Source organism: Labeo rohita, chromosome 12 (assembly GCF_022985175.1).
Source record: "Labeo rohita strain BAU-BD-2019 chromosome 12, IGBB_LRoh.1.0, whole genome shotgun sequence".
Taxonomy (NCBI): Eukaryota; Metazoa; Chordata; class Actinopteri; order Cypriniformes; family Cyprinidae; genus Labeo; species Labeo rohita.
In genome coordinates this window covers 27,180,373-27,204,992 of record NC_066880.1, presented here as the reverse complement: position 1 = coordinate 27,204,992, position 24,620 = coordinate 27,180,373, and the positions used below count along the sequence as shown (strand labels likewise).

General features: G+C 36.6%; 2 protein-coding genes and 1 long non-coding RNA gene across 3 annotated transcripts in view; 1 reads left to right on the top strand and 2 right to left on the bottom strand.

The window, feature by feature from the left end:
* Positions 1–3,705, bottom strand: part of LOC127173912 (uncharacterized) — a 13,819-nt gene extending 10,114 nt beyond the window's left edge. Inside the window, exon 1 of the long non-coding RNA XR_007828816.1 lies at positions 3,604–3,705. This is a non-coding gene — a long non-coding RNA (uncharacterized LOC127173912). The remainder of the gene's footprint in view (positions 1–3,603) is intronic.
* A 9,198-nt stretch (positions 3,706–12,903) lies between these two features.
* On the bottom strand, positions 12,904–14,926 carry vkorc1 (vitamin K epoxide reductase complex, subunit 1). The gene is made up of 3 exons (XM_051123977.1): positions 14,529–14,926; positions 13,720–13,829; positions 12,904–13,453 (listed from the first exon to the last, which is right to left on the bottom strand). Exons 1-3 carry the CDS (start codon positions 14,717–14,719, stop codon positions 13,236–13,238), a joined length of 519 nt encoding a protein of 172 aa, XP_050979934.1. The 5' UTR covers positions 14,720–14,926; the 3' UTR covers positions 12,904–13,235.
* A 1,141-nt stretch (positions 14,927–16,067) lies between these two features.
* mapk7 (mitogen-activated protein kinase 7) lies at positions 16,068–24,409 on the top strand. Its single transcript, XM_051123973.1, has 7 exons — positions 16,068–16,168; positions 16,770–17,083; positions 19,142–19,307; positions 19,383–20,755; positions 22,135–23,270; positions 23,392–23,525; positions 23,621–24,409. The coding sequence occupies exons 2-7, from the start codon at positions 16,771–16,773 to the stop codon at positions 23,772–23,774; spliced, it is 3,276 nt and encodes a 1,091-aa protein (XP_050979930.1). The 5' UTR covers positions 16,068–16,168; position 16,770; the 3' UTR covers positions 23,775–24,409.
* Positions 24,410–24,620: the final 211 nt, after the last annotated feature.

The window sequence follows — 24,620 nt, the reverse complement described above, 5'->3', positions numbered from 1 at the left end:
CAATCTCGGCCTACCACGCCCCTCTTGGTGGACTGCCAGTGGGTAAAGACCCCCTGGTTACACGTTTCCTCCACAGTGTGCTGAGGCTGAGGCCTCCGGTACGACCTCATGTCCCTACATGGGACCTGGCTGTGGTGCATGAAGCCCTTTGTAGGTCGCCATTTGAGCCTATAGAGGAGATTTCGGTTCGGTTTCTTACCATCAAGACCGCTCTGCTTTTAGCACTAACCTCCTTCAAGCGGGTTGGGGACCTGCAGGCCCTTTCGGTGGCCCCTTCTCATTTGGATTTTGCTCCTGGCATGACCAAAGCCTTTCTTTACCCTAGAGTGGGGTATGTTCCTAAGGTCCCTACTGCTACACCACAGCCGGTTGTACTTCAGGCTTTCTGTCCTCCTCCCTTTCGGGAGCCTGACCAGCAGAAGCTTAACTGTATCTGTCCAGTACGTGCACTAGACGCCTATGTCCACAGAGCTGCCCTGTGGCGTAAGTCGGACCAGTTGTTTGTGTGTTACGGTCCCCCTAAGAAGGGTCATCCTGCTATGAAACAGACCCTAAGTAGATGGATTTTGGATGCCATTTCTACAGCTTATGAGTCCTCTGACCTCCCCTCGCCGCTGGGGGTCAAGGCCCACTCTACCCGTGCTATGGCTGCCTCCAAAGCACTTATGTTATAGGTGTTCCAATTCAGGACATCTGTAATGCTGCGGGATGGTCCACGCCCCTCGCATTTGTTAGGTTGTATAAACTAGATGTCCGAGCCACTCCTGGCTCTTCTGTCCTCTTGCCCTAGCTTTCATTAGGCAGGGATTTGGAAGTCTGGTGGCGTGGGCATCTCGTTCCCATAGCGTTTTCGGACGCAGCTCGAATTCCTGAAGGGGAACGTCCCAGGTTACGTAGGTAACCCTGGTTCCCCGAGGGAACGAGACGCTGCGTCTCGATCCATCCTTCCGACATCCCTGCCAAGTGCTTCTTTACCTGAAGCTGACGCCGGCTCCGTTGCACGTGCTTTTATGCTTCCTGGTCGATGACGTCATCCGCCCATGACGTTTCGCCCTTCGATTGGTCAGGTTACACATGTGTTCAGAACGTGGTTCCGCCAAAGGCGTTCCCCTAGCGTTTTCGGACGCAGCGTCTTGTTCCCTCAGGGAACCAGGGTTACATACGTAACCTGGGACATTTTTCGTTGTGCTCATGCCTGTAAGAGCACAGGCCTGTAAGAGTTTATAAAGATATTCAGCATTGGAGTTTAATACTCCCGTGTTTTTGTGTGTGCATTTTGCATCCAGTTTTTGTTAGCTCATACAAACTCAAAACGTGGTGGATGCAGTTGTTTATTTTTTGGTAAGGAGAGTTGTCTGATTCGCTAGATAGGTCCCTTTATTGTTCGTGCTTTTGGGCTGATCTCCATTGGATAGGATTGTGGCCTTGTAGGATCAAGGTGTGGCCTTTAGGATCATGGGGACAATTGTTGGAGATCGTAGAGTTAAAGGAACATTACCCTGGTGAAAAAAAAAGCATAAGCTTGTTTTGACTGGGATGCTGGTTAGGTATGTTTTGATGCTGCCTTTCTGGACACCTCACCTTTTAGTGCTCTGTCCATGACCCAGGATTGGTGATGTACTTCATTTTCCATGGAACACTGGTAAGCAAGTAATCTGAACTGTGGCTTTAAGAGAAATCTCTAATACGTGGAACTGTGAAATGTGAATTTCCCTGCAAAGTGATTCACATACTTTTTTCAAGTCTATGAACATTCTGAGTATAATTTTTTCTGGATACTTGAAATGAACTTTTCAAATTTTGAGCTGAACTGATTTAATCAAACTGATTGCAAATGTGAAACTTTTCAAAGCGGTAAAAGAAGAACACTGTTGTTTAAGGTTCAACAGAAACAGTCACAAATTGTTGATATTTTCTTTATTGTTGTCATTCTTTGATTTCATTCCGAATTTATTGAATTTGAAATACTTCCACTTTTCCAGTAAAGAAACAAAAGAAAAGAAAGAAGTTACAACTTATTTAAGTTGTCTCTTGAGTGTAATACTTTCATATAATACTTCTGTTTAGTTAAACTGAAACTGTGTATGTTAAGTTGAGCCTCTTACACTGTGGAATGGGGTGTCTTACCTATCCTGTTAGATTTGGGAAGGGTGGGTTGTGCACTCAAAAGCTTGATCTTCAAAGTTATCTGCACGCATGCACACAAACTCCAGGTGCCACCGTGTATAAAGTAAATCCTGGAGCATACCTCACCTCATCTGTAGCACCACACAGCAACACAATAGGCACCAACATATAACCACCTGTTATAAAGAGACCTAAAGCATTGGGTGGGGGGACTAAGATCCTGCTATACACTCAGTCTTCCTTAGTTAAGTGTTTAATATTTCCGCCACAAGTTGGCGGCATATTCCCCTCCGCCACAATACATAATCAAAATGTTTTTGACAATGTAAAAAGGATGTTGTTTTACACTACCATTGAGAAATTGTAACCAAAGTATATTACAGACTTTTCACATAGACCCTAAAGAACCATACCAACTTGTGAAATATGGGCATCCAATGTCCCCTTTAAATAATGCATCAATGAATTTGTTGACATTGCATGATCTGTGGCTGCTACTCTGCAACACTTAAGCATATTGACATGTAAAATTATGCGTGCCATTGTCTTCTCACACTGACCACACTATAAAAATAAAAATCAACACCTATTGGTCAAAAGTGATAAGCTATTAAATTGTATTACTAGGTATTGTATTTGTGATTTTTTTTTTTTTTTTTTTTTTTTTTCAGCCATTTCAGCTAATATAAAATGTTTTTAAACACTCGTTGCAGTTGGTCCAATGCTCTTTAACTATGCTTTTATGACTCATTCCTTCCTTCTTTGTGCTTGGGCCATTAACTGCTGCTTGTAGCTACATTTATAAAATTATGTTTCTACTCCAAATTGTTTTAGAAATACAATCATTTACACAGTGGCTGTCATAGCTTGTTTTTATGCCACATACATTAAACATACATTAGACATCACTTAAAGGTTAAGTAAAATATAACAAATATATTTGGCTAAAATAGTGCATATATTCAGTTAAATACTTTTATAGCATACTAACTAACAAGTTGTAGATACTGACATTTGAGTTTATTTGAATATCAGTTAACCAGCCTAGAGTACCTTAGTCATTACATTATTGCATTAAATTAGTGATTGTAAGTAGAAAATATATAACTGGTTATGACAGAGATAAGTATAAAAGCTAAAAACTATATTGGTATTGTGATCGGGTTTTACTGTAAAATGTTAGAAAATTATTTGCTCAAATCTATTAGAATTGTTAACACTTTTTCCTCTTAGCTGGGAATGACACCAATAATATTTCAACATTCACATTAGGGAATTTCAACAAAACATATTAACTTAAAGCATTCTTACAGTTAAAACTGGTCCTGTTATTTCTAGCATCAAAGGAGTGCTATGTGTTCATGTGAAAATAGTTTGTAATGCTCTTGTGAAAATGTATTCATAAATTAGTAAATAAATATTTTGCAATTAAAAACAATCTTGTTTTAGATATAAAAAAAAAACTGATAAACTCACTGATGAGAAATATCAGCATCAGATATTTTAGAAATTCCATTGTAAAGCAGTTTCAGTTGGATCTCTTAAAATGTAGACTTTGCATCTGGAAAAAAAAAATCTAGAAATAAACAACCATGTATTAATATATGGAATAGCAAGACATCTATAAAACCTGTAAAAATTAATTTGTATCAAAAGAAGCCAAATAACATTTGAAAAACTCTTGCATACCTTGCAGAATGTTCACAGCTGTTTTTGTGTTTAGTACAAACACCACTGTCTTCTCTCCACTAATGACATCTGTCTTTTATATAGAATGGCATCACATTCATGACATTCATGAACTTTAATATGCGCAGCAAAGGTTGCCATGGTACTGAATGAATATGCATATTGGCATGCAAACATTTTGTTATAAAAAAGGTTCTCTAAATAATAAGAAAATATTACAGCACATATGCAAATTAGATTTTCTGGTGGAAAATTATTTTGAATAGGATCAAAAAGTTTATACAGACCAACAGAACCACTGTCATAGTACTATGACTGATATACATAACAGGGTAAAGATTAAAAACAAACAAACAGACAAAAAAAGTTAAAACTTTACCCTGAAAAAAATGCCTTTAAAACAAATTTCACTTAGAAATTGCTAGTATACATTTTGCAAATAATTACAACACATTAAATTCAATAAAAAAAATAAATAAATAATAAATAATAATAATAATAATAATAATAATAATCAGAAAGACTGAAATAGTGGTTGAACAAACATACTCCAGCAATCTTTTATTTGCTTAATTTACCTTTGTACCAAATTTTGTTTTTTTATTTTTTTGTATTTATTTTTTACTTTTTTGTTTGTTGTTTGTTGTTTTTTGTACTGTGTACTGGTAACTTTTAAGGTATAACTAGACTTGAGACAAAAGTTAGTGACAAGAGTTTATTGACAACTGGATAATGGCAGATATATATATATATATATCAATAGCAGACCAGAGAGGAGGAGTAGATATGAATACTGATGATGCAATCACAATCACACACACAGTGATCTGAGGTGAGTATTCAGGTAGGATCACACTCACAGGCATCATGGTTATTATTAGAGTTGACGATGTAGATTGCTGGAAACTAGCTAACCAACAAGGTGAAGGTGGCAGTTAAAAACATAATACACTTAACGAATTTGTACATAGTCACAGAGAAAAACTATAATATTTAATTATAGTTAATGTAAACATAATGTTGTAGAGCAAAGGAAGGGAGGCAGAGACCTGGATATTTAATGAAAAAAGAATGAACAATAAGCACAAAGTAAATAAGTGAAACACTAGGGTTATATATACACAGGGGGGCTAACAAGCTAAACAAGATAACACGACACACCTGGGGAGAGTAATCAAGGGTGAACCAATGAACAAATGACTACAAACTGACTACAAAGGAAGATGTCCACTTCCAGACCAAAAATGTACAGATAATATATTCATTATCTGTAAATGCAGTTTAAATGCGGCTTCAAACAATCCCAAATGTGGTTGTAAATCCCAGCCAAGGAAGAAGGGTCTTATCTAGCGAAACGATCAGTTATTTTCATAAAAATAATACATTTTATATACTTTTTAATGTCAAACACTCATCTTGTCTTGTTCTGCATGAACTGGTTTTTTTTTGCTTTTTTTTCCGGTTCATGACAGTTAGGGTATCAAAAAACTCCCATCTCATGTTCTCCCTCAACTTCAAAATCATCCTATATCGCTGTTTCACCTTTTTTGTTAAGGGTGTTTGATCTTTTTTGCATGTTCACTTTGCAAAGACTGGGTCGGTACTTCTGCAGCAATGTCTGTGGTTGTAACAAGAAGGGCAGAGAGCACAGGGACGGTCTCTGTGGCCATGCAGAGGTTTTAAAATATAAACATCTAAACATGCATCAAGATGCATTTACTTTGCATCAAGATGCATTTACTCCTATTTAAAAAAAAAAAAAAAAAAAAAAAAAAAAAAAATTGCCCACTTAGCTAAATTGTTAAGTGGCTGGAGTTACTATTTTAGTAAAATGAACCACATTCAATTAACTATTTTTGATGTAAGGACTTTTTTTATGTGACATTTTGTTTTATTACAATAGATTATGTCTTTTAAACTCATTAATGCAATGCTTTGCTCATATTGTCATCAGATGCATAAAAAGAAATATAGATAAAAAGATAAAAAGAAATCAGTACACAAAGTCAAACTACGGTAAGTTTTTGTTTTGGTAAAATGTCACTTACACCCCTCTGGTTCTTACCCCTCGATACCAGATATCCTACATCATATCCAGTAATGTTCTCTCATTATTTATTTCCACCCCAGGAGATGCCAATTATACAAACCATCCCTAGATAAAACATTAAAAATAATGTAGTTTCCATCTTGCATAACATGTACCAAATGATGATTAAAAAAATGTTTTTATGTCGTTGTGTTTTGGAGACATAAATGTGAAAGTTTGTTTGTTAATTATGAATAATAAATGTAATCATTTAAATGTATTCATTTTGCAAGGCTGACACCTTTAAAAATAGCGATGAGTTTCAAGCTTGCAAAGTCCAGATCCATGGATGTTGAAAAAGGAGGACAAATGGTGGACACATTCGGCTTCACCAAGAAGCTTGTATGAAGCCTTCTCAAGGTCTTTGACTGCAGTCTCAGAGATGCAACAGCCATTCAAGCCACCATCAGGCAGCTGAAACTGTGGCTCACCACAGTCATGAAGTCTGGCCTACCCGGTCTATTCTTACCTTGAGTGCTCCAGCCTCTGCTGGTTTATAAAATGACTGTGTCAACAAAGAGACCATGGAAAAGAAGATCAGTAGGTTTTTCACAGGTTGTTAGGACTGCTAGGACAAAGCTTAAGCAGTGCAGCATGGAAAGAGAAACAACAAGGTCCAGCTCCTGTTCAGCAGTCTCGACAAGGAGTTCAAGATCTCTCACACCAGAGAGGCACTATTCTGTCAGGACTTCAAGGACTCAAGGGTGACATCGGCAGGCATCACGGGGTGGACAGACAGACAGGAAGAAGAGATCACAGGAAGGCCTAGAAATTGCTTAGTCCCAGCTGAGACACAGGGCTTTGTTTGACATAATAGCCTGTGGTAAGGACTGCTGCCAGGTGGTCCTGGAAGATGTGCGGGTTGGCGCTGAAGAGAAAGAACATGCAGGATGGCAGGCATACAGCAGCAGGTGACGGTGAGAGGTCTATGATGTTCTTCCCAGCCCAGCAAATCTTCACATCTGGGGAAAGAACAATTTACAAACATGTCATCTATGCAATTGGAGAAATTTTCTAGAACACATCTTAAAGGAGAAGTCCACTTCCACAACAAAAATGTACAGATAATTTACTCACCCCTTTGTCATCCAAGATGTTCATGTCTTTCTTTCTTGTCAATAAGAAAATATGTTTCTTGAGGAAAACATTTCAGGTATTTTCTCCATATAGTGGACTTCAATGGTGCCCCCAAGTTTTAACTTCCAAAATGCAGTTAAAATCCTGCTTCAAAGGGCTACAAATGATCCCAGCCAAGGAAGAAGGGTCTTGTCTAGCAAAAAGATCGGTCATTTTCAAAAAAATTGATAATTTCTATACTTTTTAACCTCAAATGCTTGTCTTGTCTCGTCGCTGCAATGGGCATGCATAGTCTGTGTAATCCCGGTCAATACAGTTAGTGTATGTCGAAAAACTCCTGTCTCATTTTCTTCTTCAATGTCAAAATCATTAAAGTTGGGGAAGAAAATAAGATGGGAGTTTTTTGACATACCCTAACTGTCTTGAACGTATTGAACTGGAAAAAAAAACAGAGGTCACGCAGACTTAGACAAGACGAGCATTTGAGGTTAAAAAGTATATAAATTGTCCATTTGTTTTAAAACTGACTAGATAAGACCCTACTTCCTCAGCTGGGATCGTTTAGAGCCATTTGAAGCTGCATTTAAACTGCACTTTGGAAGTTCAAAATTGGGGGCACCATAGAAGTCCATTATATGGAGATGATTCCTGAATTGTTTTCCTCAAGAAACATAATTTCTTATCGGCTAAAGAAAGAAAGACACAAACATCTTGGAAGACAAGGGGGTGAGTAAATTATTTGTACATTTTTGTTCTGGAAGTGAACTTCTCCTTTAAGCAGCTGCCCAACAGCACTGGGGGAGGGCCGCCACCAATGGTGGCACAAGTGTCCATCGCAGAATCCATCTCCAGAGCTATGGCCAATATCAAGCACAGCCACCGGCCACTGGAGGAGCACCCACATCCACAGCCCAGGCCTGCAACTGGGCTGTTCACCTCAAGTAGTTCTGGGAAAGCAACTCAAGTTCCTATGGAAACTGCATTGAGACCAGATGTGGATGACTTTCAAATGAATGGAAGTGGTTCAAGTATCTGGAGTTGGTGGAGAAGTGCAGGAGGGCAGGCTGGAAAACACATTGTGAACCCATCAAATCTGGGCCTCCAGATAGATGTGGCTTAAGAGGAGTGAACCATGGGCCACGGCTGCCAGGGCACAAGCAAGGGTCTGATCAACCCTGACTGGCTCACCTGTGTGAGTGTGTATGATGTTGAATGACCTGAAACACCCAATGACCTCAGGAACATCACTTATGATGTGTCCCAGCTCATCCTGGGATGTTTCTTTGACATATTAAATCTGATGCAAAGAAGGGGCAAGGATAAAGTCAAGGATAGGGACACGCCACAAGTAAAAGTTGTTCATCAAGAGGAACCAGTGTTCACTACCATACTTATATCAGTCATTTAAGACTAAAACCATCTCTGGGCCTTCCCCTGGATGCCAGGAAATGGTCAATTTTCACTAAAACTTTTTTAAACATCAACTGATACATGTTGTGCAAGATGGAAACTATGACTGCATTGTTTCTAGTGTTTTATCTAGGGATGTTTTGCATTTTTTTTTCCTGGGGTGAAAATAAATAATGAGAGAACATCACTAGATACGATGTAAGATATTGAATATTTTGTTCTTTGTAGTTCTAGTACACATCTCTAGTAATAATGATTAGGTGTGTTTCTTCTGTCAGTGCAAATGGTGGTAAATTTGCAGAATATGAAAGTACATATAAAATTCTAAAAGTTGGTTTACTTATAGCCTTCTATAACCAAGCAAACTTAATCATTTCAAATTGATAACAAAAAAAACAAAAAAAACAATTGATAACAAAAAAAACTGAAAAAAGAAGCTGAAAAAGATGGCCTGAGCGATTATAACTAGGCTGTGAAATATTCACTCTAATGGCCTCAACTTTACTAACAAAATAATTAAGCTGGTCGAATATACATTTGCGAGAATGATATGCTTCCTTTAGAAAAATTCCCCTTAAAAACTTTTTTGAAACATTTATGTCATGAAACTTGCAAACGTTTGCAAATCTAGTGGCTATTTATTCCTTAGAAAGCCACATTGTGGTTTTCTGTTGGACTTTACCAAACAAGCTGGGCACCATGTATAAGAATACTATTAATCCAGTTTAATTCCTGATTTTTATATGTATTTTAATATCATGCAAATTTACCTCCATTTTCGCAAGAAACACACCTAATCATGATTACTGGGGATGTGCCTAATAAAGTTAATAGTAATAAAATCAGACGTCCTTCATCATATCCAGTAATGGATTTCTCATTATTTATTTTTACCATAGGAAAAAAAAAATATATGCAAAACAACCCTAGCTAAAACCCTAGAAATAATGTAGTCATTGTTTTCATCTTGCATGTATCATGCATCATCTGATATTTAAAAAAAAAAAAAAAAGGTTTTAAGGTCAATATGTTTTCTGAGGACACAGATGTGTTTAAGTTTGTTTAGTTGTTGATTTAGTGCTAATGTAATGTAATGTATTATGAATAATAAATGTAATAATTTAAATGCATTAATTTAGCCAATTATTTTCTCCAGTGTCACTTAAGCTAGAAAATATTTCATTTAATATAAATTCCTTAATATCATTTATCATTCTTAAAAACTTCAAGGGCCTTTGTGTCATTCTATATTTGACAACTGAACTGCTGATTAAAGCTTGAACCCTTTAAAAACAAAATGCTTTTATTTACATGCTACATACTTGTAAATACATTTATTTATTTACAAATTTGTATATACACTGTCCATAGTGGTTTTTGTTGTAACATTTTTCCACCTGCAGTTTTTATAAAAAGGATGCAGGGGAAAAGTTTTCCACTCATCTTCTTGTTTATAGTTTAGTGTGGAACAGTTAAGTTTTTTTGTTTTGTTTTGTTTTTTCTCTTATGGCTTCATGTGACAGATTTGGAAGGATTTAGATTTTGCTGATAAGGGTCAAATGCAGAAACAACTGATGGACTGGGAAAATATCGGGGGATTTTCCTAAGAGGAAATAATAAAGGGAAGTTGTTTACAGTAGCAGGAAATAAAAGATGAGACAGTGTTAGGGAACAATTGCTGCTTTATCCACATATGAAAATAACCTAATTACTGTCTGCACGAAGCTTTCCAAAGACCTTGAACTTGTACAATATTGTGACTGTTGCGCCAACATATTGTTATATTACATCTATAAAAGGATAAAAAAATATTGGTAACATTGGTAACAATAAGGTCCCATAGTTAACATTAGTTGTTGCATTAAGTAGGCTAACCATAAGCAGTACATTTGGAACATTCATTAGTTCATGTTAGCTCAGATTTGTTAAATAATATTATACAGCTTTGGAATTTAAAAATAATGTATTAGCAAATGTTGGAATTAACATTAACTGAGATTAATAAAAGCTTTAGAAGTATTTTTGTTAATGTTAACAAATGAAACCTTATTGTAAGTGTTACCAAAATACTTTTAAATAAATAAATACATACATACATAAGAATAACCAAGAGTTAAAAACAGTGCATTTATAGTATTTGTTTAGTTCATTTATATTTAATAACTGTAACATGATTGTTGGCAAACACTGGTCAACAAAGCAACCCCTTTTTGCAGTAAATCACATTTGTAAATGAATATAACAAATAACTTCAGAGCATTACCACTACTTTTTTACCCGCTTCAACAACTGTTTTTACTGAAGAACATGCTGTTCTTGAAACTTCATTGTGGTTATGAACTGAATAGATTGTCAACAAAAAGTCTAAAATCAATTTATGTCAAAATAACAGCAGAAATATCTGTTCATAGTTTTAATTTAGTTTGAGACACCCTTTTACCACGCATATTTGTACACAAATGTATGTGACAGTAAACAATAACTGGGGAGTGTTGCTAAATGAACACACAATCAAACACAAATCTAAAATTTACTAAAAGCATCAAACACGTGATAACTTTATTCAAAAAAAATAAAATAATAAAATAATACTTTAGTCATGCTTAAATTAATGCAACAACACAACAATAATTCAGTTCTGTCTGTTTATTATGTCAGTGAATATTAATGTGCTTTGTTTTACATTGTTTTGGCATAATTTTAAAGAATTATTCATTATTTTGTACAGTAAATGTGTTTGTTTTAGATCCACTAGTATATTGTAAATACGGTTTATATCAGCTTTAAACAGTAATTAACAACCATTAATCTGAAGAGCGGGTCTCGGGTGGGGTGCAATAAACCATTAAAATTCATTTAAAAGGAGAGAATAACGAGCGGGCGAGGTCGTTAGTCTCTCCAATTAAATGATCTTTAATGGTTTATAGCACCCCACCTGACCTACCCCTCAGATTATTGCTGTTAATGGCTGTTTACACCTGCTACAAAATATGGGGGTAGAATTGTTGCATAACTCCAAATAAATACATTATGATCCACAAATAAATATGAAGAGATTAACAAAAATTAAACGTATTGATAAATAAATAGAATGAGATCCACAAATAAATCTTAGAGTTACACAAACAAGAATTAGATTCACACACCAAAAAAAATAAAATAAAATAAAAAAGTATTAAAAATGCAAATAAAAAAACGTATTCACAAATATCTTTTTATGTCACAACTGGCATTCATTTGTGAATTGCGTCCTGTGCATTTGTAGATCACTGCACACATGTGGATCGTCGCTATATAAACTTTATTTACAATATATGAGTGGATCTTTTCAGGATCTATTCAGTGACATACTTTAAAGAAGAAGTCCACTTCCAGAACAACAATTTACAAATACTCACCCCTTGTCACCCAAGTTGTTCATGTCTTTCTGTCTTCAGTCGTGAAGAAATTGTGTTTTTTGAGGAAAATATTTCAGGATTTTTCTCCATATAATGGACTTTATTGGTGCCCCGATTTTAAACTTCCAAAATGTAGTTTAAATGCGGCTTCAAAGGGCTCTAAATGATCCCAGCCTAGGAAGAAGGGTCTTATCTAGCAAACAATCAGTCATTTTTTTTTTGGAAAAATAAAAATTTGTATACTTTTTAAGCACAAAAGGTTGTGTAGCACAGGCTCTGGGATCCGCGTCCACGTTTTTAGAAAATACAGAGAAAAAAAATGTATTCAGAGGCCCAATTTGAGCAAAAACATGAATTATTGATAAATTGTGTGGATGCTGATGTTTGGCTATATGGTCAAAAATTAAGATGAAATTCTGATCTTGTAATGTCAGCCTAAACCAATGAGATCTGTATAACACAATAACATATAATGCAATGCAATACAATGGTAACTAAGAAATGAACAAGTAAACATCTGAAATTTTTAACTAAAGAGCACCATAGCCAAAATTATACTGTAAGCACAATGACATACTCTGACCAGAAGATGTCGCCATTTGGACAGCAATCCCTTATAATGGACTAATTGTCAGTTATGAGATAAATGTGCATGTGCTATTAAAGAATTAAAATTTTTAGGAGTATCTTATATGATAGAATAAAAAGTGAGGTATATTGTGTTTCTTGCATGTCTGTTGCATTACCTTCAGAAATCGAAACACAGATAGATAGATAGATAGATAGATAGATAGATAGATAGATAGATAGATAGATAGATAGATAGATAGTGTGTATAGATTATACACAAATTCACGTGTACATCTCAAATTATATACAAACCAAAAAGGAAAATTAATTTATATACTTTATATTAAGTTATAATTTGAAAATATTTTAATACAATTATAATAAATGTATTATATTACTTTTATTAGTACTTTTTTTTTATTCTAGTATTTATTACTTTTTATTTTATCTTTGTTATTATATAGTATCTGTATCAAAATTATATATTTAAAATTTCATATACTTGTTATAAAAAAAAAAATAATCATACAGGATTTACTGGAAAGTCTTTATTCATCACATAAAGCTTTAATCACAATTTTATCAGAGATCATTTTCACAATTAGGCTACCTGTACACATAACAATCTAACCTAAATGCAAAACACATGGTCATAAGCATCATACACTTAACATGTCTTTCATCATTCTGAAATTGTAGATTATAAATAATAAAACTTAGGCTTCCTCCCCTATTTGTCTCCATGGACATGTGAAGATTACCAGATTATTGATATTATTTTTCTTTTTATTTGTTGTATTTTATGCATATACCTCCCTTTTTCCCCAGACATTAGAGGCAGCTTAATCCCTGATATCTTCAAAAAAAAAACAGTTTCATTTGCTCTTCCCTTTCTTGAGACGTCCCTCCAGTCCTGTCCTTCTCTTTAGGTTTGTGTAGAGGAGTGCAAAGTTTATGATGTAGGTTGAGACACAGACCACGCAGAAATCACCCAAGACGAATGCCAGAATAGCAGCCAGATACACAGATCCGGCCACTGACACCCAAGAAGACATGACAAGGAAGAACACTGCTCTGCTGGACACCAGCTGACCTGTTGATCATAAAGAACATTACGTTTGTGCTTCCTCTTCAGACAATAAACCAGACATACAACATAACTGAGGGCCAAATGGGATGCCTGTACAAGTTATTACATAACCAACTGTATAATTTACGGTAAATACGTATTGGTTAGGGAAAAAAATAGCACAGAAAGGTGAAATTACAAAGTCTAGCACAATTTATCTGCAGATTATATTATTGTTAAAATAGATTTTGGGTCGCAGAACAAACCATTAGTGGCCTAACAGCACTCACCTAAACCCAGTTGTAAAGTATAGAAAATGATTCCCAATATACTGTTCGGCTGGTTTAACACGCTGTCTTTGGAAGTAAAGATCTGGACAAGCCCAAATCCACGTCCCCATCTGAGAAACAGCAGTTTGACCAATCCATCAGTTGATAATGAATGTTTCTTGCATGCAAATATTCACTGTTTGCAAGTTGCATAAGACAAAAATGAATGGCAACTACTATTTTTTCATGCACTAGTCAATTTTGAGATTTAGGCCTGTTTGGCTTTTCATAATACATTTTTTTTTTAACCAATGGAAATAATGAAACATGCAAAATACAAGTTTGAGTGCTTATTTTATTGCACTTTATCTATTTTCAACTGTAGATTTAAATTACAATAGCATACACATCTTCAAAGATGGAGTTTTCTCCCCAACTGAGCCAGAAATCTCCACTTGAGTAGCTTCATTTTTATCTATATTTTGAAGGTTTTTTACAGAGGGGTTTGATCATATATCATTTGCCTAGCTTTATATTACATTTTATTGTATTATTAAATTTAAAAAAAAAAAAAAAAAAAAAACGGCGTTTGATTTATGATCTGAACCTGGATTTATGAATTGTTCAAAATTCTGTTCTAGAAATGCATGCAAATTTTATATATATATATATATATATAAAATGCTTACAGTTCGAAATGTAATCAATCAGCTGGGGATGTAACGTGATATCTATTAGTTATATTTTTACCCTGTTCACCTCGGGTGTCTTGCCTTAAAATATTGCATAGGTCATATCAATGCACGAAAACTGCCAGAACTGAAATTTACCTGGATGTGAAGACTTTCGAGCAGCTCACGGAATGGCCCAGGTCGCACATCGCGCGATATTCGGGATCGTTCTCCCGGGACAGTTCGACATGAAGAGCGTAAACAGACAGAACCAACCCCAGAAAACACAGGACGAAGCGGACGCGATATTCCCATTTAGGAACTCCAATTGAGGAATGCTTCGAGGACATTGCAGTGACAGTGTTAAAACTTTTGACAGATTACGTAATTTACAAAAGCCTGTTTTGCAGACTAAAAAGATGCTACTTTTAAGAGCAGTTTGTAACTGTCGAATATCTATGTTCGATTCTGACAGGCTCCCACCTTGAATATATTGCAACGTGGAAAAGCCTGAGAGAAGAGCTGTGATTGGACCAAAGAACTGACACGCGTGGCATGTTGACCGATGGAACTGGCTAATAACGGTTTTCTATGGGATGTTGCGCTTGTGTCCTGCAGGGGGCGCTTAGTCTAGCATTTTAGCATTTATACGATAAAATGTAGTCGTTTTCATCTACTAGGTGCAAGGATTGGTACCTGAAATTCAAATTTAAACCTACCACAGCCCTCTAATGCTGTAAGCAGAGGGCATAGCAAAATAAACACTGACCCTAATCGATGTTGGATAAAGCACAATCACAATAAAACGCTTTAAAACACACAGTTTGGCGGTTTGGATTAATTATTCCACGTGTTAAAATTTTCTAATTAATAAACGAAAGTAGTTTTGTTGTATGGAGATCCAAACCTGCATAAATTAAATATAAGAGATATAAGAAAAAAAGGAAAAAAATAAATGTCTATAAACTAGTACAATTCATTTTTTATGTTTTTTTAATTCTCTTCTGCTCACCAAGCCTGCATTTATTACATCCAAAATACAGCAAAAGCAGTAATATTGTGAAATATTTATATATATATTATATATATATTTCTATTTATCAAAGAAACGTTTTTTGATCAGCAAATCAGAATATTGTAATATATTCTGAACGATCATGTGACTGGAGTAATGATGCTAAAATTGTGCTTTGAAACAGGAATAAATTACATTTTAAAATATGTTCAATATATTCAAATAGAAAGCAGTCATTTTTAAATAGTAATATATTTCACAATATTACTATTTTGCTGTATTTTGGATCAAATAAGAGACTTCTTTAAAAAAAAAAAACATTAAAAACTTACTGTTCAAAAACGTTTGACTGGTAGTGTATTTCCATATTTAAATAATAAATAAATGAAGAAAGTAATATAAAAATAAATTATTATTATTATTATTATTATTATTATTATTATTATTATTATTATTATTATATTACAGATTTGGACTTCTATATTTTATTAATAATTATACAGAGTCTGACACGTTATAGCAAGTGCGCGTCTTTCTTATTTACACTCGACGCCGCCCAAAGAATGACCCTATTTTACACCTCAAATGAGCCCGCCCCTCGAGCAATGTCGTCGAATCCCATTGGCTAATCCTTTTGCGAGCATACAGCCGATTGGTAGCTTTGCTTTCATTCGGACACAATACGGAAAAACACAAGGAAGTAAAACGGTGCTTCGTGATAGCAAAGAATGGACATGCTTTGAAAGAACCGCTCAGAATTCCCACTGCTTCCATATATTAACAGGTAATTATGACCGCTTTTATTACACAACACCTGCTTTTATTTGTCTTTGTTCTAATATGAAAAGAAAGAATGAGTGAACATGTTGTTGGTAAAGCTCTTTTGGGCTAGTATAGGCTCTCACGCCCCTACGGCGAATAAATAGGATTAATTGCTCACAAACGCCAGCTACGCCCTGTTGGACCTGTAGTATTTTGTCCCATTACGAGCAATTACATGTAAGTGATGTCTGCTTCTGTTATTTTTTGTGGTTTTGGTTATACGCTACTCACACCTCTGTGTGCTCACCTCGCATAATTGTGTTTCTTAAAACGATAAATACATAAAAGCTTGTTTTTATATTTGGAATATTGGTATTATTATTTCAAACAAACTATAAACATTTATGTAACACACATACACACACAAAAGTGGTGCTGTTTTTGAACTACTGTAAATTATTGTCTTTTCTGTTACTGATTAGATGGAAAGATTAGTTAGACTGTGCATTAACTGTTTGGCATGTCTATGAGAAGTTTGGAGTTATGTTAGACCGTTATAATAAGCAGAGAAACAGAAAGTAAAATCTATCATCTTTAACAGTTTTCTGAATGCTTTGTTTCAGAATGTCAACTAATGACAGGGACGAGACAAATGACAGCCAAGCAGTGCCGGCCCATAAAGCCTCCGAGTGCAATAGCAGGAGAGAGGGCAACAATGAAAAGAACCATCACAGAGGCGTTACAGAAGGTCCCTCACAGCCTAATGATGACACATCTATTGTAACAGATGCAAATACTGTCGCAGACAAGAACTTGGCTCTGCTTAAAGCCCACTCCCTGGATGTGAAGTTTGAAGTTGGGGAAGAATATGACATTATTGAGACCATTGGTACAGGTGCTTATGGTGTGGTCTCATCGGCCCGAAGACGAGACAATGGTAAGGGTGCCAAGATGCATTTCAGTGACTTACAATAACAAGACCTTAATAAGAAAATAATAAATATTTGATGTCAGAATATATTATTATTATTATTTATAGCAAATTAGAAGTATTACTATATTGTTATTACAACATTATTAATGTATAATAGTAATTATTATTGTTATTATAAAATGATATTGAAAATATTAATATGAATAATAATATAAAATTATAAATATCAAATTAATCGTGTTATAGAAATGTATTTGTGTTCATTATTATGAACAGAGACATAACATTTTTTTGCTGTTTGTTTACTATTATGCAATGAGTCTGTTTTGTATACTGATTTTATATGCAATTAGTATATTTTTAAGATAATGTATTGTAATTGGGGCTGTGAATTTAACACTTTAATTAAGTCGGATTGAAAAATTAAGAAAATGAACACAATTAATCACGTTCCCTGTCTTGCATTTAAAGTAATAAGGAGTTTTCTTAACATTGCAACACAGAATAAGTATAACTGGCGTAGAAAAATGTATTTAGATAATTCACAGACATGTAACATTAAAAGAAGCAAGAATTACTTTTAATTAATTTTAGACACCATGCTAGTATGTATCTTTTAAAATTGTAATTTCTTTCTTTTTATTTTATTATATATATATATATATATATATATATATATATATAATTTTTTTTTTTTAAATTTATTTATTTATTTATTTCTGCTAAAAAATGCATGCATTTAAATTTTATGTATCCATGCCTTCTTTTTTTTATGTAACAGCAGATGCAGCCATTTTTTTTTTTTTTACTTGGCTTCTGGTATCACTTGCAGTTATTTTAGCTGTACAAAAACTGCCTGTTATGATGCTTGATGGAGCAAACTGGTATTTATTATCATATTTTAATTTATTATCATAATCACAAGCACACTAGTTTGTAGCGCAAATAGTTTTAATGTTTACACTTATTCTTCTAACCATGTACCTATAGCATCTATTGAGTCAGAAGTCTGGCCCATTCACGGAAAATATCTTACTTTAGCATACTGCTTTGAAAATTAAAGGCCTGGTTTCAAAGGCAGGGCTTAGATTAAGCCAGGATTAGGCAATAGTTCAATTAGGACAAAGTAATTTTTATAAACTTGCCTTAGAAAAACACGTTTGAGACAAAACAAAACAAAGCCACTGATGTATTTTAAGATTAGTTTCTCTTAGTTGAAATAGCTCAGACTTACATATTAGTCTGGGACTAGGCTTAAAGGAGAGTTTACTTTTAGAACAAAAATTTACTGATAATTTACTCACCCCTTCATCCAAGACGTGCCTTTCTTTCTTCAGTCATAAAGAAATTATATTTTTTAAGGAAAACATTTCAGGATTTCTCTCCATATCTGAGTTTGAATTTCCAAAATGCAGTTTAAATGCAGCTTCAAAGGGCTCTGAACGATCCCAGCCAAGGAAGAATGGTCTTATCTAGCAAAACAATTGGCTATTTTCTTTAAAACAAAAATACAGGTTATATACTTTTCTTGTCTAGCTCTGCTTGTACTCTGTGTATTCTGGTTCAAGACAGTTCCCTCTCTTCTCCAACTTCAAAATCGTCCTACATCGCTGCAGAAGTACCAATCCAGTGTTTACAAAGTGAATGTGCAAAGATGATCATACACCTTTACAAAAAATGAATAAAACAGCGTTGTAGGATGATTTTGAAGTTGGAGAAGAAAATGAGATGGGAGTTTTTCGACCCTAACTGTCTTGAACCGGACTACACAGAGTACACACAGAGCTAGACAAGACGAGCATTTGAGTTTAAAAAAGTATATAAATTGTATTTGTATTGTATTTTTTTTTTTTTTTTTTCGTTTCACTAGATAAGACCCTTCTTCCTCAGCTAGGATTGTTTGAAGCTGCATTTAAACTCTATTTTGGAAGTTCAAACTCGCGGGCACCATAGAAGTCCACTACATGAGAGAATCCTGAAATGTTTTCCTAAAAAACATAATTTCGTTACAAATCTGTTTGGATAGATATATCTAATAATTGAACTTATTTATGTATTCAGGCCAGCAGGTGGCAATAAAGAAGATCCCTAATGCCTTTGAGGTTGTGACAAATGCCAAACGCACACTGCGAGAACTCAAGATCCTCAAGCACTTCAAACATGACAACATCATCGCCATTAAAGACATTCTCCAGCCTGTAGTCCCTCACTCGGCTTTCAAATCAGTGTAAGCTTGAATACAAAGTAGCCTGGATATTCTTTCTTCATATTCAGTGTGCTAATAGTGTCTCTCATTCTTTAGGTATGTGGTTCTCGACCTAATGGAGAGTGACCTGCATCAGATTATTCACTCCCGACAACCTCTAACCCCAGAACACACACGCTACTTCCTGTATCAGCTGTTAAGAGGCCTGAAATACATTCACTCGGCCAATGTTATTCACCGTGATCTCAAGCCGTCCAACCTGCTGGTCAACGAAAACTGTGAGCTGAAGATTGGCGACTTCGGCATGGCACGCGGACTAAGCGCGGCCCACTCCGAAGAGTCACGTTCCTTTATGACCGAGTACGTGGCCACCCGTTGGTATCGCGCACCTGAGCTCATGTTGTCGCTTTACCACTACAGCTTGGCCATCGACCTCTGGTCAGTTGGCTGCATCTTTGGTGAGATGCTTGGCAGGAGGCAGATGTTTCCAGGGAAAAACTATGTGCATCAGCTTCAGCTGATTCTTTCGGTTTTGGGAACGCCACCTGAGAGCATCATCAGCTCGATAGGGTCGGATCGGGTGCGTTCTTACGTTAGAAGCCTCCCTTCAAAAGCACCAGAGCCGCTTGCAGCACTGTATCCGCAGGCTGAGCCCAGTGCATTGGATTTGTTGGCCGCAATGCTACGATTTGACCCTCGTGAGCGGATCAGTGCATGTCAAGCCCTCGAACACCCTTACCTCGCCAAATACCACGACCCGGATGATGAGCCGGTGTGCGTTCCTGCGTTCGATTTCGAGTTTGACCGACAGCCAATGGGCAAAGAACAAATCAAAGAAGCTATACTAGCAGAAATCCAGGACTTCCATAAGAAGAAGCAGGGTGTCAGGAAGAAGATCCAGTTTAAGCCACTCCATTCCAGTTCGGCAGGGGTTGGTTGTGCATCTCCGCAGTCAGAAACAGCACAGACTCGCACAAATCTCAGCTTCAAACCCACAGACACTACGCAAACTCGGACGAATGCAAACTCGTTTCAAGCTCCACATCACCTTACTCAGATTCTGCCACATTTGGCTCAGGTAAGCTGCCAGGATGTGGACATGCCCAGCGCCAACTCTGACGGCCAGCCTGAAACTATCGATCTGACCACCCCCACAGACAAAGATACGTCGTTTAACGAACCGACGACGAACTGCACAAAGGAGGAGCTTGTTGCATCTAATCAAATGCTTCCATCCCACTCCATCTCGCAGACTCCGCCCACTTCAAGTCTTACTCAGTCGATCCCTTCACTCTCTCTCACACAGTCCCAGGCTCAGTCGCTCTCTCAAAATCTCACGCGTTCCCTGGGCAAAGGAGGGAAAGCAACTACTGGGGAAGGTACAAAAAAGGAAGGAGCAATTTCAGAAGACACAAAAGCAGCTCTCAAAGCTGCCTTGCTTAAATCAGCACTAAGGCAGAAGGCTCGAGGTGAGAGAGTTTGCAATGTATATGTGGCCATAGATTGCTAAAGGGGTTGGTCACCCAAAAATGAAATTTTGTCGTTAATTACTCACCGGTAAGACTTTTGTTTAGCTTCATAACACAAATTAAGATATTTTTTTTTCCAAATCCAAGAGATTTCTGACCCTGCATGCCTCATGTACTCTTGTGAATGTGCATCGAAGACTGACAGGAGAACTTGTGCACAGTTTTCTTTGCGCACAAGAAGTATTCTCGTACCTTCATAAAATTACGGTTGAACCACTGATGTCACATAGACTATCTTAGCAGTGTCCTTACTACCTTTCTGGGCCTTAAACGTGGTAGTACCGTTGCTGTCTATGCAGGGTTGGAAAGCTCTCAGATTTCATCAAAAGTATATTAATTTGTGTTCTGAAGCTGAAAGGTCTTATGGGTTTGGAACGACATGAGTGTAAACTATCCCTTTAACATTGAGTGTTTTTTGAAAATTTGTTGCCACAGACCTCATGCAAGGAACTAAAAACCCACTAATTCCCAATTTTAAAACCCAATTTTTAAAAAAAAGTTACTTTTATAAATACACGTTAGCAGTCATAAGTTTAAGGTCTGTAAGATTTACTTTTCTCAAGTGACAGTAAAAGCATTCAAAACACTACAAAAAAATTTATTTCAAATAAATTTTGTTCTTACTATTTACTATTTATCAAAAAAGTGAGCAAAAAATGACCTTCAAAAACCGTTGACCCCAGACATTGGAATGGAGCTATTTTTTTTGTGACCCTGGACCACAAAACCAGTCATTAGGGTCCGTTTTTTTTTTTCCAATTGATAGATTTATACAATCTGAAAGCTGAATAAATAAGCATTCCATTGATGGTTTGTTAGGATAGTATGATATTTGATCGAGATACAACTATTTGAATATCTGGAATCTGAGGGTGCAAAAAAATCAAAATACTGAGAAAATTGCCTTTATGGTTGTCCAAATGAAGTTCATAAGAAATGCATATTATGAATCAAAAATTAAGTTTTGATATATTTACAGTAGGACATTCACAAAATATCTTCATGGAACATGATCTTTATTTAATATCCTAATGATTTTTGGCATAAAACAAAAATCAATAATTTTAACCCATACAGTGTATTTTTGGCTATTGCTACAAATATACCTGTGCTACTTAAGACTAGTTTTGTGGTCCAGGGTCACATTTATATGAGATATGTTTTTAAATACTATGTATTTTATATTTATGTACTATAAATATTATAAGTGTAAAATATTAATTCTATTAGGTTGCCACTGCCTCTTTTTCTGCCTTCTAATATAAACCTTAGTAGAAACGTATGTCATATCAATAATATACTGATTCTCTCATCCTCAGATGGAGGCCCTGCAGCAGTTGGTATAGATTTACTCAGAGGATCTGCTGGAAATTTATCCTCATCCCTCTCCTCCTCCAACTCTGGTCCAGAGCAGAGGAAACCAGTCACAGCCCAGGAGAGACAACGAGAAAGGGAAGAGAAGCGGAGGAAGAGACATGAGCGTGCGATGGAGCGAAAGAGGAAGCTGAAAGAGAAGGAGAAAAAGGAGGGAAAACAAGGCGAATCTTTGGGTGGCGTTTTACTCAGCGACAACGACAAGAAGTTGTTGGAGCGCTGGGGGCGAATGATGGACAACCGTGTGGACAAATCACAAACCCCAGAAACCAATAGTGCCAAAACTGGTGAGAATAAGATGGTCCAAATGCAGCCAGCAAAAGGAAGCAATGTCATACAGACAAATTCAGACAGGGGAGAATCAATGCCACCGAAACAACCCAACGAAGTGCAGGCTTTCAAACCACCACAGATGCTGCCTCAAATGGGACAGTGTTTGCCAGCTGGAATATTCCATCCAACTCCGACCCACGATGCACCACCCGTCTCTTTAGGCCCAGCTCAGAATGGAGACGTTGGGATAGTTGCTGTAGGAGGAGGTGGAGGTGTTGGTGTGGTAACCGCCCCATGTGCCTTTGCCAAAAACAACATATTAAAACCTCAGTTTCTAACTGTTGGAACAATGTTCGCCGGTCTTGAGAACTGGACAGGAACATCTCCGCACCAACCTCCCCAGAAAACCCACCAACCTCCACCAGAACTGAATAATCCTGCACACACTGGTTTTGCGCATATGCAAACGCAGCCAAAGCCTGTTACACACACGCAGTCGCAGTCAAATTCTCACATCCAACTGCTGCCGCTAGAATCATTCATGACCAAACCACCAGCTCTGAACCCCAGCATTGGCGTTTCGGACACCAGCACATCTCTTTCCAATTCGGAGATCAGCAATGGTCCTCAAGCCCTGGACAAACTTTGCGTTTTAGAGGAGCGACAGAATGGCTCTCATATGCAGGGCCCTTCAAAACAGCCTCTGGGAGCCGCAGCTCAACCCTGCCTTGGTCTCACCGACACGGGACAGGCGGCAAACAGCATCCCTGACATCCATACAGTCACACAGCAGCTCTCAAAGTCACAGGTGAACTCTGTGACTTCTTTGTGTTTGGAAAACATATTTCTGTATTTTTTTTATTGGTTTATGCTTTAATCTTGATCTTGTCCATTTGTTTAATTCTTCACTCCGTCATTTTCTATGTCAGGTTGAAGACATTTTGCCACCGGTTTTCTCAGTGACTCCTAAAGGCAGTGGAGCAGGATACGGCGTTGGCTTTGACCTCGATGACCTCCTCACTCAGTCTCTCACAGAACTCCAACACTCCGACCTCAGGGAAAGGTCAGTTCAAATCCTGGTCTATTTTTAAACTGTACATCAATGGTAATTACAGTTCTTGACTCTAACATACATTTCAATGGTTTCTGTTTCATTAGTCACAATGACTTGGCCCCCCTGTCTGCATCCTTGCTCTCTGATTGGCTCGAGGTACACCGCATGACCCCTGCTGACATGGAGTCACTTCAGCAGGAGCTCCAGCTGGGATCTCCCATGATCCTCTCGGACAACTCAACACTTCCTGATACCTGATCAGTCATGCATTTTGTCTCCATCCCCCTGTAGAACCGGTTGAGAGCTGTGAACAGAGGAACACGATAGCTGTATTGTGCACCAGTGTACGCTAGAAAGAATATGTTCGAGGCTCCAAATTATTAAGGCCTTTACCTAGAATCTTACCCAGAAAAGTGCCTTTATCTTTAATGGGTTTGTATACATTATTTATTTGTGCCAACATTAAAGTATGATGCTCTGTTCGGTTCTTAAGGGGTTTCCATTCTCAGAAGTTCAGTGCCAATTCACATCCAGGGAGGGAGAAGAGTTCAGTTTAGTTTAACGGTGCTAGTGCCATAGATTCGCTCTGGAATATCACTCCATTCAGCTGAGTTTAAAGAATAATTCAGTTGAAATAGTGAGTTGTTTAGAAGACCAGTGTTTAAAGCTATTTTCTAGTACACTACAGTAGGAATCACCAGCAGGGCAGCAGTATTACGGTGGATAAAACACAGCAGAGCACAATGACATAACAACTGTCTGTAGAAAGTAGAACATTTCATTTGATGTTGCATGAATGCCTTGTAGAAAATAGTGAAACTTGCTGCACCACATGCAGATTTGCTCCGTTTTACACCAGCAACAAAAGAGTATTGTCTTGAATAAAGCTATCAAAGGGATTTGTGTTGTTTATAGTGTGTTTTCATGACGCGTCATTAATGGCCATATTGGCGCCACTGAATGTAAACTATAACACTGATCTAAACGAAACTAGCATATTTTACTGATTATTGCTGCTGAAAATGATCATGATTGTCATGTTTTGGAAAAACATTTGGAGTACTATAGACTGCCAAAAGTCATAACAATTGCAAAAAAAAATTC

What these genes read in the sequence shown, in the direction of transcription:
- vkorc1 (XM_051123977.1), bottom strand. Translation starts at nt 14,719, where the DNA reads ATGTCCTCGAAGCATTCCTCAATTGGAGTTCCTAAATGGGAATATCGC. An exon ending in TCGAAAGTCTTCACATCCAG is followed by an intron (nt 13,830 to 14,528) that starts GTAAATTTCAGT and finishes GCTGTTTCTCAG; the next exon opens with ATGGGGACGTGGATTTGGGC. An exon ending in TACTTTACAACTGGGTTTAG is followed by an intron (nt 13,454 to 13,719) that starts GTGAGTGCTGTT and finishes TATGATCAACAG; the next exon opens with GTCAGCTGGTGTCCAGCAGA.
- mapk7 (XM_051123973.1), top strand. Translation starts at nt 16,771, where the DNA reads ATGTCAACTAATGACAGGGACGAGACAAATGACAGCCAAGCAGTGCCG. An exon ending in GGCCCGAAGACGAGACAATG is followed by an intron (nt 17,084 to 19,141) that starts GTAAGGGTGCCA and finishes TTATGTATTCAG; the next exon opens with GCCAGCAGGTGGCAATAAAG. An exon ending in CACTCCGACCTCAGGGAAAG is followed by an intron (nt 23,526 to 23,620) that starts GTCAGTTCAAAT and finishes CTGTTTCATTAG; the next exon opens with TCACAATGACTTGGCCCCCC.